At 41.2% G+C, this 16,976-nt stretch overlaps 1 protein-coding gene and 1 long non-coding RNA gene across 4 annotated transcripts in view; one reads left to right on the top strand and one right to left on the bottom strand.

Moving 5' to 3' along the window:
• The window catches only part of KIAA2012 (KIAA2012 ortholog), a 109,648-nt gene that overhangs the window by 1,004 nt on the left and 91,668 nt on the right, over positions 1-16,976 (top strand). For all 3 annotated transcript variants that reach the window (XM_074364163.1, XM_074364164.1, XM_045507969.2), the window contains exons 2-3: positions 599-883; positions 14,813-14,972. In XM_074364163.1, coding sequence (XP_074220264.1) covers positions 599-883; positions 14,813-14,972 — 445 coding nt within the window. The remainder of the gene's footprint in view (positions 1-598; positions 884-14,812; positions 14,973-16,976) is intronic.
• LOC141577739 (uncharacterized) overlaps positions 1-16,976 on the bottom strand; it is a 133,361-nt gene that overhangs the window by 80,820 nt on the left and 35,565 nt on the right. The window contains exon 2 of the long non-coding RNA XR_012507129.1: positions 7,449-7,505. This is a non-coding gene — a long non-coding RNA (uncharacterized LOC141577739). The remainder of the gene's footprint in view (positions 1-7,448; positions 7,506-16,976) is intronic.

The raw sequence follows: 16,976 nt of genomic DNA, 5'->3' as shown, positions 1-16,976 counted from the left end.
AGAGATTTCCATTGTTATGGTAGTCTGTCATGATATTTGACCTATCTTGTATTAAAAGACATACAAACTTTCAAAGGACCTCTGTGGCCAATGGCATTTACTTACTTACAAGGTATGTAACTACTTTATAGGCTCCTAAACAGCCAAATTAGGTAATGTTACATGGCATCTGGAATGTATAGACATTCTCCCTGCATACAGCCAAAGTGATGGGTTGGAATGGTTTTCTCCTATTTAAACTCTCAGCTAGTCCAGGTCTAATTTCAAAGCTACCTGCTGCCCTTGATAACTCCCTTGCATACCAGGAAATTTTAACTGATCTGGAAGCTACACTCTACCCTGTTTAAGCCTCCAGGCATGAATGGCTCTCCTGAAAGTTACATGGGGTAAAAAAGAACCGTGCCCTGGGTTCCCCTAACTCTGAGACGTGGAGAAGAAAATCAGTTGCTAAGAAGAGTGACTGTGTTCTGTGACATCATGTGAGCAATTCAGAGAAACCCAGTCACTAAAAGCAAGTCAGATATCTGCACAAGCAGTATTTGCTATAAAAGGGCCTTGTCCAACATGGACCAATCAAGGTGCTTCCTTGCCATTGCAGGATTACTTGAACTGGAAGTCCCCAGAAGATTATATCCTGGCCAGCAAACTGCAGGATGAGGACAATGCTGACCAGCACATGTGGAGTCTCATTCTTCCTAAAACATTCAGCACTAGAAAGGGTGCCCTGATCCTCTACTCAGAAGGTTTAGCCATATCAGCATGGACCCCTGAAGAGAGAAGAAAAGGCCCCTACCGCCCCAAAGGCCACAGGAAGAGGCTGGATCTTGAACTCCACACACTTCAGGACCTCAAAGAAGCCATCCTGGCATATGGAAGGAGACAGGTAGGCAGAACTGTGTCCTGGGTTCAGGGAAGGCAATGGCCTATGCGTCTAGAAATCCAGTTGTAGCTTTGAGTGTAACTTCTTAGACCCCAGGAAAGTATGAAACCTTCAGATCTCCATTTCTTCATCTCAGAAATGGGCTTGTCCTCATGGCATGCAACTATCAGGAGGCTTAAATGAAATAATATACACAAAAGGGCTCTGAAAAGCATAAGGGGTTATATTATTATCATTTTGTGTTTTCCTTTCCCTTGCTTGGAGAAACACAAAGTTCTTTTCAGCATTCAGACAGATTGGGGCCAGCAGACATTTCGTCAGAATCCTTGAAATTCTGTCTTAGAGCCACAAGCATCATCATCACACCTCTGATATTCTTGGCTTTGTGGAAATGAGAGGGAGAACATTTTAAATATTTACTTTGAGCCCTTCAGCGTCTGCAGGATAAGTTAATGACATTTTCCATTCTGAATTTAATATTAAGGGAAAAGCCCTGTGCTCATGTTTCTGATTCATAATTTCTAATGTCTTAAGAGATGTATAAGTGGGTCCTGCTTTACATGACTGCATGCATCATCCCTTTGGTTGATTCAGGCCAAGAGAGAGGCTGGGAAGAAGTATCACTTCATGAAATTCTAGGTTATAGATGGTGGGTTAGTTTAAAAGTCTCTGCTGGCTTCTCATTCCCACAGGATAAAGCCATTAGCTTCTTATACCAAGCCTTTCATGCACTGGCTTTCTCTTCCATTTCTAGCCCTATCTGCCACTTTTTCTAACCACCGCCATGAATATGGACTACTCAAGGCCCCGCCCAAGTGAATAGCTCACTATTCCACAAAGTGCCCTTTCGTACACTCTTTGCATATGCTTCTACAGCTGGAAAACTCCTGTTCATCCTTCAAAACACAACTCCAATGTCATCGCCCCACTGAAGCTTCCCTAGGGAGAGATAGCCCATCACTCCCTTCTCTGTGAACATTCCCATACCATCATACACTGCAATTGATCTCTCTGCCCATCAGTTGCTGTCTCCTTGAGGACTGGAACCATGTCTAAATCTTAGTCTCCAGAAAAAAAGTGAGTACCCATAAATGTTTATGGAATGAATCAATCGATCTTCAATGTTTCTTAGATCATCCTTCAGTATTATTTTCAAAAAAAATTTTACTGAAATATAGTCAGTTTACAATGTTGTGTTAATTTTTGGTGTAGAGCATATTGATTCAGTTGAATATATATACATATATATATTCCTTTTCATATTCTTTTTCATTATAGGCTATTATGAGGTATCAAATATAGTTCCCTATGCTATACACTGGGACCTTGCTGTTTATCTATTTTACATATAGTAGTTAGTATTTGCAAATCCTGAACTCCCAATTTATCCCTCCACCCTCCCCCTTTCCCCACTGGTAACCACAAGTTTGTTTTCTACTTCTGTGAGTCTGTTTCTGTTTTGTAAATAAGTTCATTTGTCTCAGTTTTTTAGATTCCACATATAAGTGATATCATATGGTATTTGTGTTTCTTTCTCTGGCTTACTTCACTTAGAATGATGATCTCCAGGTCCGTCCATGTTGCTGCAAATGGCATTATTTCATTCCTTTTTATGGCTAAGGAGTATTCCATTGTGTGTGTGTGTGTGTGTGTGTTTGTCTGTGTATATGTGTGTGTATATGTATATACATATACACACACATACATACATACGTACATACATACATACCACAACTTTTTTAATCCAGTCATCTGTCAATGGACATTTAGGTTGTTTCCATATCTTGGCTATTGTAAATAGTGCTGCTGTGAACATTGGGGTGCATGTATCTTTTTGAATTAGAGTTCCCTCTGGATACATGCCCAGGAGTAGGATTGCTGGATCATGTGGTAAGTCTATTTTTAGTTTTTTAAGGGATCTCTATACTGTTTTCCATAGTGGCTGCACCAAACTACATTCCAACCAACAGTGTAGGAGCCTCTCCAGCATTTATTGTTTGTGGACTTTTTAATGATGGCCATTCTGACTGGTGTGAGGTGATACCTCATTGTAGTTTTGATTTGCATTTCTCTAATAGTTAGTGATACTGAGCATCTTTTCATGTGCCTATTGGCCATTTGTATGTCTTCATTGGAAAAATGTTTGTTTAGGTCTTCTGCCCATTTTTTGACTGGGTTGTTTCTTTGTTATTAGGTTGTATGAGCTGTTAGTATATTCTGGAAATTAAGCCCTTGTCAGTCTCATCATTTGCAAATATTTTCCCCATTCTGTAGGTTGTCTTTTCATTTTGTTTATAGTTTCCTTTGCTGTGCAAAAGCTTATAGGTTTAATTAGGTTCCATTCGTTTATTTTTGCTTTTATTTCTATTACCTTGGTAGACTGCCCTAGGAGATCATTGCTAAGATTTATGTTGGAGAATGTTTCGCCTATGTTTTCTTCTAGGAGGTTTATAGTATTTTGTCTCATGTTTAAGTCTTTAAGCCATTTTGAGTTTATTTTTATGTATGGCGTGAGAGAGTGTTCTAAATTCATTGATTTACAGGCAGCTGTCCAACTTTCCCAGCACTACTTGCTGAAGAGGCTGTCTTTTCTCCATTGTATATTCTTGCCTCCTTTATCAAAAATTAATTGACTGTAGGTGTGTAGGTTTATTTCTGGGCTCTCTACTCTGCTCCATTGATCTGTATGTCTGTTTTTGTGCCAATACCATGCTGTTTTGATTACTGTAGCTCTGTAGTATTGTCTGAAGTCTGGGAGATTTATGCCTCCAGCTTTGTTCTTTTTCCTTAGAATGGCTTTTGCAATTCTGGGTCTTTTATGGTCCCATATAAATTTTAGAATTATTTGTTCTAGTTCTGTGAAAAATATGGTGGGCAATTTGATGGAGATTGCATTAAATCTGTAGATTGCTTTGGGTAGTATTCCGCCAGTATCATTACTGGGCAATTTATCATCTACTCCATCTGAGGCAGAGCTTCCAAAAGGAAAGTTCCTCTGCACTTTTCCTTCTTTCAAAATACAGAGAAGCTTAGTGACCTTGACCAAATACTCAGTTGTCCTTTGTCTTAAAATCACAAATTCTTGGATGAAAGGAAACCAATTATTTTAGTAAATTTTCACAATGACCTGCAAGATATGGTTTTTCTTGCCCCTTTTTGTAGATGAGGAAACTGAGGCTTGGAGGAGTTAAGTGACTTGGCCAAGGTCTCAGAGCTAGTAAATGACACAGCCTGGATTCAAACAAAGGACTGGCTACCTCTCCAGGGCCCACATGCTTGGCACTTCACTCTGTTGCCTGTGGACTTGAAAAGGTCTCCAGAAGTCACTGTGCCAGGCCTGTTTGTCCTTAAATTCACTCCTCAGCTTACCTTACTTTGCTCTGCATCACAGTGGGGTTGACCACAGGCTACATGTAATTCCACAAACATCTGTGTCAACTGGCTTCTAATTGAATTTGCCAATGGAAGACACGAAGGAGATCGGAGATGGAGAAGAGAAAAGCCAGGGTATTTCTCCCCTCTCATTCTACCTGTGGTGGTGAAATATACCTGCATCACCTCTGTGGTCCAGCTCCCAACAGACTGGCAGGGCCATTTGGCTCCAGCTTCCTCAAGGTGAACCTACCAGCTCCTCCCTCTGTCCTTTCCCTAGGGGAAGGGCTGGCTTCCTGCTGTTACTAATCTCAGTGTTGCCTCATTATCTTTTTGGCTTCCAAGCTCTCTAATCACCTGTATAACCAATTCCCTGAACTAAATTCTTTCTGTGTTTAAATATTTAGAGTGGTTTCTGTTTTCCTGGTCGGACAGTGATATGTAGGCTGGCTTACAGCCCAGAGCAAGAATACCTTCCACAGCTTTCAGACATTTGTCTATACAGCCCAGCTTTTTTGGGCAACAGGGATCTTTTCACTCTACGAAGTAGATGAGTCTGTTTGGGGATGGCTTCATTTTTAGTTAGACTTGGGCTCAGTGAGAAAAAGAAATTCCTGTCTTCCTGAAGTATCTACCTACTAGATTTACAACACATATCTGTACCAACAGAACACCGTAGTCTAATTCTGAATAAGTAGAAGGGAAATGGTGTGAGGAAATCAGAAAGGAAAGGAAATTACTGTTGGGAGCAGTAATAGGACAGGAATTTAAGATTAGAGGACATGATAGGTTAAAATAGGAAGAAAAGCAACTCAAGAGGGACCTGGGATTAAAGACAATGAACACCTCATAAGAGGAGAGCTTTGGAAACTACAGAGCACCATCTGATTATGAAAACTACAGCCTGGCAAGAAATTTTTTAAATTATAATATCCAGTGCTGGGAAGACTGTGGGGAAAATGAACTGTCTCATGTATCAGCACAAATTCATGTGACATTTCTGGAGGGCATTTTGGCAAAAATCTAAAAAAGGCTAATACTCTTTGATTCAGCATTCGATCTTTAGGAATTTGCCTTAGAAAATTATCAGAGATGTGGCCAAAGATTTATGCACAAGAATGTGCACTGCAAGGTTATTTATTGCTATATAAAATATTGAAAATGGTAAATGTCCAACAATGGAACCTTGATTAAATAAACTATGATACAGTCACACAATGGATTTTCAGTCAGGCAATAAAGTCATATATTATTCATGAATAACATGAGAAAATACACACTGTATTTTTTTAAGCAGGTTGTAAAAGTACTCATATAATGAAAATACCAATATTCATCAACATTTTTTGAGTATTTTTTATGTTCCTGCCACTGTTGTAAGTGCTTTCCATTGCCTGACTCATGTATGCTTTGTATCAGTCCTGGGGGTAAGTATTGTTATTATCCCACTTTAAAGGTAAGGAAATTGAAGCACAAAGAGTTTGAGTAATTCACTCAGGATTATACAGCCATGTAGATAATTGCACCAGAAATCGACACTAGACAGTATGGAAAACATTACCTCTCAAATATAATCCCAATTTTTAAAAATTAGTTATACAAGCAGAAGGATACATATCACAATTTAACCATGGGTGGAGGGATTATAAGTTATAGTTTTATTTACGCATATCTTTCCACCAAACATTATTTTTTTAAGTCATGGGACTTTTTTAATGAAATAAAAAGCTGTGGGTTTGACGGAGGTAGACCATGAAAGGGAGAGCCCATACAACCCTAGAGAGCCAGGTGGGATGAGGCAGAAAGATGGAACAGAAACAGTGCTGCAAATTGAGCCCTGCAATAACCACACCATCTGTTCCTTGGGATCAGTATTTCTTTATCCAGACAGAATAGTTCAAGAGTTAAACACACCACATTCAAAGTAAAAGAGCCAAAATGGGGAGGGGGATGAAAGCGAGGCTGGGTAACCGACAGTAGTGCTGCTCACAGAAGGCTCTCTCCTGTCTGTGCTGTGAATCAGGAAACCTACCTAACGCAGGCTCCACTCAGACCTGAGGGAATCAAGGCTGTCGCAGGGTGGTACAAGTACATTTTTAAAGCATCTCACACCATCTCCAGTTCTATATATGAATCTAATGAATGCATATGGCAATATGTCTGGGTTTTATAGTGCAACACACACTTACTCTAACTTTCTTGATGGCCCAACTTCCTAATGAGCAAAGATAAATGCTAAGTCAAGAGATTAGATGTCAGAGTTCTTACTCTTCTAGATACACACAGATATGTTGCTTTTTTTCTTTTAAACAGAAGGAAATACTGTTCAAACATTCTCAAAGTGAAAACCATTCTTCTTGAGGTCTCTAAATCAATCAGCTTCCCATCATATATTTAGAAATCAGATAGCTATGAAAACTAAATAACCATCATCATCATTTGGGGTAGTATCTAAATGATGGTCATAATGATGCTCTCCAAGCACAGTAGAATCCTCAAGTACCTCTCAAGTCATTGGCAATTTTGAATAATTCTCACATTGTTCTTGTATTTCTTACTCATATTTTTAGAATTTTGTAAATCCAGTGAGATTTTTTAAATGTCCAACATGGTACATTGATTAAATAATGTGTTTAAAACAATTTGCTCTTAAAATTCAATTCACAAAGCACCCCATTTCTTTATCCCACTGAAGAATAAACAGGATTTGATTACTATAGCTGATTTCAACCAAGATTGTACTGCACCTGCCATCTCCCCTATAAATGTGGTTACATTTAAGAGTATTCTCAACCTTGTTCTACTGATTCTCCACTACCTAATCTCTCCCCACATCTCAGTACTCGAGGTGCTTAACTCTTTAGTTGGTGTTTTTAGTCAGTATCTAACTCATAAGGCACCTTCAGGCTACTATTTTATTAAGCAGTATTGTGAGAAATAACATTTTTTGAATAAAGTTTATTTCTCCATCCTAAACATAATGTCAGCTCATTATGCAAAATACAAAGATACAAAAACAATAGAAAGAAAAATAAATTATCCTTTCAGCCAGAGATCAAGAAGACAAAGTTCCCTTTGCAAGTCCTAATCAATAACCTGCTACTTGTCTGATAGTGTCCCTAAGAAGTGCTCTGACGGCTGTCACCAAGGCATCAAGTGGGCAACAAGGAAGTGGAGGGGAGAAAGAGTGACTTACCTGCACACCTCCATTTGAGCAGCTCCTGAGCAGTTGTACTTAGAGCCTTTAAAAAACCTAGAAGTAGGGGAGATCAGGAGAGAATCATGGGTCATCCATGACAATGAGATCAAAGGTATTGTCAATGAAAGCTAACACTTGTTGAATACTTGATGTAAGCCAGGAGTTTAATCTCTATAACCTCATTTAATCTGCATAAGCCTATGAGCTGTGTACCAGCATTACCTCCATTTTGTAGCAGGAAAAACTGGGGCTTGAAGTAACTTTCCCAAAGTTACACATTTAAGTGGTGAAACTAGGATTGGAGCCCAGACAACTGATTCCAAAGCCCTACTCTTAACCCCTAGAGGGCCTGATTTTGAAGACTTCATGTGCCCCAGGGAAAAGAAACATCTCTCCTACTTCAAAGGCATTTTAAAAAAAATTTTTAATACAATTTTTAAAGCTTGCATTTCATTTACAGTTATAACAAAATATTGGTTATACTCCCCGTGTTGTACAATACATTCTTGTAGCCTGTCTATCATACACCCAAAAGTTTGTATTTCTCATTTCCCCACCCCACACTGCCCCTCCGCGCTCTCCCCACTGTCAGCCACAAGTTTGTTCTCTATATCTTTGAGTCTTCAACAGTATTTTTAAAAAAGGAACTGAGTCTTCCAACACATCCCTTAAAACCCTTTACTACAGTTCTAGGAACACAAATCAGATTTTCATTAAAACTAATCTGTGTTGCAGGTAACACGTTCATAGTAAGCCATCTATATGATCCAGTAGACTTCTATTTTCTTAGGCTTTATGTACTTCATCCATTGGTTCCCTTGTACAGCCATTAGGTAGAGAATATTTATAATAACAGCTAATATTTATGAAACACTATTATACCCACCACCATTCTAAGCACATTATACTTACTATCTCATTTAATCATAACAACAACTTTATAAGGTGGGTAATTTTTATTGTTGTAAAATATACATAATATAAAATTCACCATTTTAATCATTTTTGAATATATACCTGAGTGGCAGTAAGTATATTCACATTGTTATACAACCATTAGTACCATCTATTCCAGAACTTTTTTCATCTTGCAAAACTAAAACTCTGGCGCTCTCTCTCTCTTGCCTTCCAAGAAGCCATCACTCTGTTTATAGAGTGTGTATCTACCTTTACTTTAACCAGTGCCACCACCGCCGCCCCTGTGTCTCTCTCTCTAAATAAAGCTACTTTTACTCAAAAAAAAAAAAAAACTCTGTACACATTTAAACAATAATTCCCTATTTTCCGTCATTCTACTTTTTGTGTCTATGAATTTGACCACTGTAAGTAATTCATATGAGTGAAATCATAGTAGTTATTTTGTGATTGGCATATTTCATTTAGCATAACGTATTCAAGGTTCATTCATGTTGTAGCATGTACTAGAATTTCCTTTCTTTTTAAAGCTGAATATATGTTCAGCTTTGAATAAATTTCAATATATGAATATACCACATTTTGTTTATCCATTCATCAGTTGGATAATTAGATCGGACATTAGATGGACATTTAGATCGCTACCACATTTTGGCTATTGCGAATAATGCTGCCATAACATGGGTATACAAATACCTGTTGATGCCCCTGCTTTTAATTCTTTTGAGCACATACCCAGAAGTAGAATTGCTGGATCACATGTAATTCTATTTTTTGTTTTTTGACGTACCATAGCAGGTTTTCCATAGCAGTCACTGCATCATTTTACATTCCCATTAGCAACACCCAAGGATTTCAATTTCTCCAAATCCTCAACAACACTTCTTATTTTCTGGGGTTTTTTTAATAATAGCTATCTAATGGGTGTGATGTGGTACCTCATTGTGGTTTTGATTTGCATTCCTCAATGATAAGTAATACTGAGCATCTTTTCATGTGCTTATTGGCCATTTGTGTATCTTTCAAGAATTGTCTAGCCAAGTCCTTTGCCCATTAAAACTCAGGCTGTTTTTGTTTTTGAGTTGTAAGAGTTCTTTATACATTCTAGATATTAACCTCTTAACCAGATATATGATTTGCAAATAATTCCTCCCTTTCTATGGGTTGCCTTTTCACTCCTGAGAGTGCCCTTGGAGGCACAAAAGTTCTACATGTTCATGAAGTGCAGCTTATCTATTTTTCTTCTGTTACCTGTTCTTTTGGTGTCATATCCAAGAAATCATCATCAGATCCAACGTCATGAAGTTCTTCCCCTATGTTTTTTTCTAAGAGGTGTATGGTTTTAGCTCTATGTTTAAATCTAATCCATTTTGAGTTAATTTTTATATATGCACAAGGTAAGGGTCCAACTTCATTTCTTTGCATGTATGCACTTTTATCATCCTCATTTGACAGATAAAGAAACTGAGGCACAGATGGGGCAAGTAATTTCCCCAAAGCTAGTAAATGATGAAACCAGGTTTCAGACTGAAGAAGACTGAGCTCTATAGGAACTGAAGCTTAATTTTTTCTGTTTTCAATTCTAGTTGTTGTACCTTTGCTTTTGTGACATATGGCTGGTCAGATCTTTGATGCCAAATAGTTTAGTCAGGAATCAAACCCTGTTACAATATTGCAACTATGGGAAAGTTCAGAACACTTTATGATTCTCTTCTTAATGGCTTGATACCCAGAACACATGCCCACCAAAAATATTTGGGAAAGATAGTATCATTTGCATGGAATCTCAGAAATTAAACCTGCAGAGAAAGCTGGCTAAAAGTGGTGGTGTTTACACAAGGCTGATTAAAGTCAGGCTGGGGTTGAGAAGACTTTCCAGCCACAGCTGCAAGTGGCCACACATATCTCCCCTCCCACCTCACCCCCACCTCGACTCCAACTGCACTCACTTGGCAGCCCCAAGTCTGGCTCCAGACACACCTGCACAGGTAGAATAACAATGGTAAACACCCTCTGTTCTAAGGCATGGCCTTTGCCGGAGCAAGCCCAACCCAGGGGCAGAAGACTCTGGCTGCACTCCTCCAGAAAGAAGGACTTCTGACTGGAGTGGGCAGCTCAAGGCACAGGTGGCCAGCACAAAGTACAGACATTTTGGAGATTCCCATTCCACTGAGCTAACATCTTGAGTATTTATTAGTCAGTGCCTAGCAGTGCCTGATACATGGCAAATTCTCAACAAATAGTTGTCAGATGAACATATTTGTTGCCAGGGTGTGGCAGGGGAGGCCATAACCCCTACCCACAGGTACAATCTGGTCAGGGAGGCAGATTTGTGTCCCGTGATACTTGATGCAAGGCAGTCTATGAGAGGCACTGGACTATAATCTATTAAAATACTATCAAAGTACGTAGATGATAGTGACTGTGATTGCTACTTACTAGGAAAATCTTGAGTGGCGTCTTGGAGAAGGTAAAATTTGAGCTGAGTCTTGTGGTAAAAATAAGTGGAGAGAGACTCTCTAGGCATAGGTGAGTGAAGTCCCAGAGGGGAGAGCAAACAGAAGAAAGTCAGGGTACTTAGGTGTGGCTCTCACCTGGAGAAGTGGGTGGGGTCAAATTACAGAAGGCTTTGCTTGCCAGTCCTGGGTTTTCAGGACTTCTCTCTTCACCTCTCTATTGACTCCTGCACACAAAGACTGGCCACCCTGTAGGGTACGATGGCAGCTGGTGATCCAGGCCTTTCTTGTCTTCCTGGGGATACTGGCACCCTGCCACCCCATGAGCGGAAGCACTGCCCACACTGGCTCCTTCCATCCGCTGAAAACCCTCGCCTGCCAGCACTGGGGTGGGGGGCCTTGACAGCCCGTGTGGGGATGGGGACAGGTGCAGGGGCGCCCCTTCGCCCCTCTGCATATGGAGGCCTGGTGGGCACTGGGAAGGCAGAGGGCCAGAGCAAGTCCCTCGTTAGAGGAAGCACTGATGCTGGCATGTGGATATGAGACCTCTCTGTGCACACTAATTACTCATTTCAGAAGAGACCAAGAGCAGGGTTGGTTAGCAAAGCCAAGGCAGGCCTGAGAAGTCTGGAACCATCAGCAGCCAGCCTCCTGCTGTCATTTATTTCCCTGTTCCAGAAACTCCCTTCCTGGCTCCCTTCTGTCTCCTTTTATGTTTTAGAGTAACTTTTGATGGCTAACGGTCCAGGATAATGTTGGAGAAGGAATAGAGAAATGTGGAGAATGTTTAGGAGGAGGGTGGGTTCAATAAAATAAATTAAATTTTTAGCATGTTTTCCATTTATAAATACAATCTAACCATTTTACTGAGATTTTGATTATATAAAAAAAGAGAGAAGGAAAAACTATCTGTAATCTTATGCCCAGCACCCTAATACCATTGTTATTAGAATTGTAATGTATCTTCTTCAGTCTTTCCACCATGATTATACATTTATAAAATAAATTTCTATGAGGTTGTCATTGCACACAGTCTCTCTCGTATCTTGCTTTTTTCCACTTAACATATCATCCACACGTTGGAAATAAGTGGATAGATTTAACCCTGACTGATCTTTTTCCTTAGGCCTTCTTCAGTGCTTCAGTTTATCCAATAGGATGTGAAATTTATCAACCAATTTCATATGCATACTTAGAGAAATTACTAAGAGAAACCAGAAAACTAGAAAAAACTTAAAGAAGCTGTGGTAGGCAGAATAATGCCCCCCTCCCCAAAGGTGTCTACATCCTAATCCCTGGAGCCTATGAATATATTAGGTTACATGGCAAAGGGAAATTAAGGTTGCAGATGGAGCTAAGGTCTCTAACCAGATGGCCTTAAAACAGGGAGACTATCCTGGATTATCTAGGCAGGCCAGGTATAATCACAAGGATTCTTAGAAGTGGAAGAAGGAATCAAAAGAGAGAGCCAGAGAGATAGCATGAGAAGGACTCAGCCCAACGCTGCTGGTTTGGAAGATAGAGGAAGGGGTCACAAACCAAGGAATGCAGGCAGCCCCTAGAAACTGGAAAAGGTAAAGGAACAGATTCTTCCCTAGAGCCTCCAGAAAGCCCTGTAACACCTTGATTTTAGCTCAGTGGGACCCATTTCAAACTTCTGACCTCCAGAACTGTAACATAGCAAATTCATATTGTTTAAGTCACTAAGTGTGTAGTAATCTGTTACAGCAGCAATAGGACCCTATTACAGAAGCCAAGATCAGCTTTCAAACTCTAAGCAAAAATGTATTTAGATATGCCAAATTCCAGGATAAGGGGTTCCCTAACTTCTCGGCAACTCCCTGCCCCACTGATCAAGCAGTCTAGTGCAGTTGCATCAGAAATGCCCACCAGTGAGAAACAACAAGGGGCTCTTGTCCAGATCAGACAGTGCATCACACCACCTGCACAGGGGACACAGCATCTCAGGGGAGGCTTGGTCTTATCACAACCAGAGGGAAGTCATTGGAAGCAAAGATTTACAGGAGGAAATGAAGTTCCAGTTCATCCAGAAAAGGCCTTGGATCTAATGGCTCCACATTTCAGGGCTTAACACAGTGCCTGGCACACAGAAGCTGTGCAACAAATATTTATCGCATGACCAAATGAAAAAATGGAGTGAGTGAAAGAACTGAAGTCACTTTGCTTCCACTGCCTTCCCTACAACTCTCTCTCTAGTCCTCCAGAAAAAGCCTCAAGATTTACGTGGGTCTGAATTTTTCAGGCTCTTTTTGCACTTGAAGAACCTGCCACATAAACTGTCCAGACATCAAGGTTCAGTTGGTGCTCTGTACTTGGATTCCAAGCTTTCATGTAATTAACTAATTCTAAGAGAGTAGAGCCAATTGAATAATAAGCCATGCTTTCTTTTATCACTTCTCAACTTATTTATTAGTTATCAAACTGCCTTACTCATCACTTTTTCTCCAGTGCCGGCATTGGAGTTGTTTGATGGATGAATGAATGAATGAATGAATGATGCCCTGGCTACCTGTTTCTCTCTCCCCAGCAGAGAGATTCCTTCATTTTATAGACTGTGGCTTTTCAACCCTCTCTAGCTAAAGAGGAGTCTCTGGTGGTCTTGAATCCTCAGCCACAGCTGTGGGCTGCCCTTTGTGGCATTTCCATCTTCTGAATACATCAGAATGGGAGCAAACCACAGCTCTGCCCAGCAGGGCAAGGACCCAACCCTAAGGTCTTCCTCTCCCCTCATCAAGCAGGTTCTATATTACCATCATGTTTTTCTTTTTTCTTTTTTTTTTAACCCTTCCTTGGAAAATTCAAGCAGGACACGGCAAAGAAACTCAGACCAGTGGCTTACTGACCTCACCTGAGAATAGTGATTACCTGGTGGGTGTGAAGACATTGACCAGAAAGTGGCATGAGGCAATTTTCTGGACTGATGAAAACGTTCTATATTTTGTTTCATGTGGTGGTTACAAAGGTGTATACAACTATCAGATTTTATTAAATTGAACATTTAAGCTATATGCATGTTATTATATATAAATTATGACTTGATTTTTTTTTTAATTTTAAGAGAAGGATTCTGAGATCACAATCAATTCATCAGTCAAGAATGCCATGATTGGGGGTGGTGGTATACAGCTCAGTGGTAGAGTGTGTGCTTGGCATGCATGAGGTCCTGGGTTCAATCCCCAGTGCCTCCGTTAAGGGGGAAAAAATGCCATGATTGTTGATAATGTCTGCCATGGGCCACAAGGAGAGGGAGAGATGTCAACAGAAGTACCACATGTTTGCTATTCTTGCGCTCGAGGGATCATCCTTAGAGAGTTTCTGCCTCATTTAAGTGGTTATGATATTAACTCATCTACCTTAAAGGATTATAATGAGGTGAAAGTTATTTGTATAATATAAAGCCCTAACCAAGTGTAAGATGCTATTATTTACATTTATCTCCCATGATGTCCTGCATAGTGACTTTGGCAGACAGGTTTCCAGAAACTGCTCCCTGATTGCAATGAAATGCAGCAAAACGAGGTATTTTCAAATGCCATGCTCCCTATAACATGGACAGAGTTTGTCCCATTATTCACATTACAAACATTAAATATTGATGCTGCTTTGTCAAGCTGGCTTTCCTGAAAATTGCTGTGCTTTTTAAGGTACTAAACTGATTTCCACAGGCTGAACTAAGTAATGTGTTTTCTTTTGAGGCCCTTTATCCTTTTCTGATGCTCCATCTCAAGACAGGGTCTGGTATTTCTCATTGCTCCTTCTCCTTCCAACTGTAAATCCACAGGGGCCTTTCAGAGTTTTGCTCTGTGGGCTCTTGGTTTATGTCTGTTGGCTGAGGCATCTGTTTCTGGTGCCTTCCGGCACCTTCTGGGAGTCTCCCAGATTACTGATGAGGATTGTGCTAACCAGCCTGTATCACTGGGAGGCTCAGGGCCCAGCAGCCATGCTGTTTCCTGACTGGTGTCCCCACAGAGAGAACAGGGCAGAGCCTGGCAGCCGTACCTCCACTTCCGAAGCCAACCAGAGAGCCAGGGCCTACGGCAGATCCAGCCTGGGTATTCAGCCAAGAGATACCTCCGTGGCCTCCTGCGGACATGGCCCCCTGACACCACGTACCGGCTCCAATGTGCAGGTCAGTGGGGAGACCCTGAGCTGCCCCGCCTCACATTCCAGTGTGAGAACGTTTTTCCTATCAAGGCCTCGAACACCAGAATTTTGGGCCCAGTTCTGTGTTAAAGGTGCTCAATCCTGGTAGCTCGCCAGCCCCCACCATACCTTTCGCCCTCTAGCCTCCCCAGCATTTGCAGAGGGACTGCAGCTTGGAGTCTCGCCTTCACTTTCACACCTCTCAGCGGCCTCACACTCCAGATTCCCCCTAGACCGTGCTGCCCAACCTCCCCCACTCAGGGACTTCAGATCCTCCAGTTCAATTCCTATCTTTTACAAGAGAAGGGAAAAGAGGCCCAGAGGGGCAAAGTAATTTGTCCAAGGTCACTTGGCCAAAATCAGAGCTGAGACCAGAAGCCAGATCCTCCCCACACGCGCGGCTCCACACTCTTCCCAACGTGTGGAGGTGACCTCAGACCCCCCCGGACATAAAAATGTTAGGCTTCCCCCTCTTAAAGATGCGGCTCTCAGGTACAATTCATCTATGAGTGAGACGGACACTCTGCTGCTGAACAGAGACCCCCAAACATACTTCATAAAGGCTTAAAAATAAAAATAGGAAATGGTTGGGAATCAGAGTTCCCAGATTAACACACACACACTCATGCACAGAAACAGTTAAACTTGCAATATTTGGTACATATTTCTACTAAAAAGTATTCACTGTTTATCTGAAATTCAATTTTAACTGGACATCCCATATTTTATTTGGTAAACCTATTGGAGAAGAGAGGGGTGAGCAGCAGGATCTGCCAATGCCTACTCGGCTAACTGCCATTCCTTCAGCACCAACAAACAGACAGGACCAGAGGAAGACGGACTTTCTTCTCGCTTTACAGGTTTATAGGTTTACTTTGGGAAAGGAGAGAAAACAACTCTCTGCCCAGTAAGTGATGACTTGAAGGAAAATGAGAGTTGTGGGCTTGTCCAGTAATTGGTTTTACATTCACGGCAGGGCCACAGTTCTAGGCAGTTCCATTTATCTAAGACTTGTGAGAAAGAAACTCTTAACCAAAGATATGTTTACTGTTGGGTGGGGCAGAGGGCAGAGGAGGCCACGGCCCCATAACCCAGGCCCAACATCTTCAAGGAGGGGAGCCCCTCTTAACATCAAAAAAATGTCCTAGACTCTTCTATGGAAGTCATATGGCTACAATGTGTGGTTTAAGAAAAAATCCACTTGTATGTGCATTCTTGGGCCCCTTGCCATAATTCCTCACCAAAGACCCTTTTGAGGGTGAGACCCTCAAGCTGGAGGAGCAATAGCAATACTGTGGTATGAGATGAGTGGCCCAGAGGCCTCTGCCACTCATCTCAGAGCTCACCACCTTTGTGATGCTAGCACGTTCTCTGGTCCCTTTGTTCCACTCCTATGATAAATCCTTCCCACCCTTCAGGCCCACATCTTCTACAAAGGCTTCTCTGACAAATTCAGCCAGTGTTGAGATCCTCATTTTCTGGCTTTATGTAACCCTGACACATGGGGCCACACAGTTGAGCACAGGAGAGTTTTGTCTCTCCAACAGGCTAGTGCCTTTAAAAAGGACCCATGTCTGGTTCTTCTGTATCTACCCCACTGCCTAGCACAGAGATGGGACCACTGGTAAGTCCTCAATAAATATTTAAGGAGTGGACTGAGAATCGTGAGGGCTACAGAAGCAAGCAGGATACATCCAAGAGAAAACTTAAATTCTTCTCCTGAGGCAAGAGGAGCCTTTTACTCAAAGCCAAAGAAGCAGCCATGTTTCTTCTACCAGGGAGATCCAGTTCTGGGGAATGGTGGGTTTGAAGCAGCACACATGTGGCCCAGGACCAGAGGCACCAAAGACACCAGATAGAGAACTCTTGATGGGTTCTCTCTGATTTTTTAATCCCTCCCATCTGATTGTCTTCCTTAATGGGCAATGTCCAAAGGTAAGACTAGGACAAGTAGTTATCTTCAAGACCTCTAGACTGGCAACCATTGTTT

Source organism: Camelus bactrianus, chromosome 5, assembly GCF_048773025.1.
Source record: "Camelus bactrianus isolate YW-2024 breed Bactrian camel chromosome 5, ASM4877302v1, whole genome shotgun sequence".
Classification (NCBI taxonomy): Eukaryota; Metazoa; Chordata; class Mammalia; order Artiodactyla; family Camelidae; genus Camelus; species Camelus bactrianus.
This window is presented reverse-complemented; position numbering and strand designations above follow the sequence as displayed.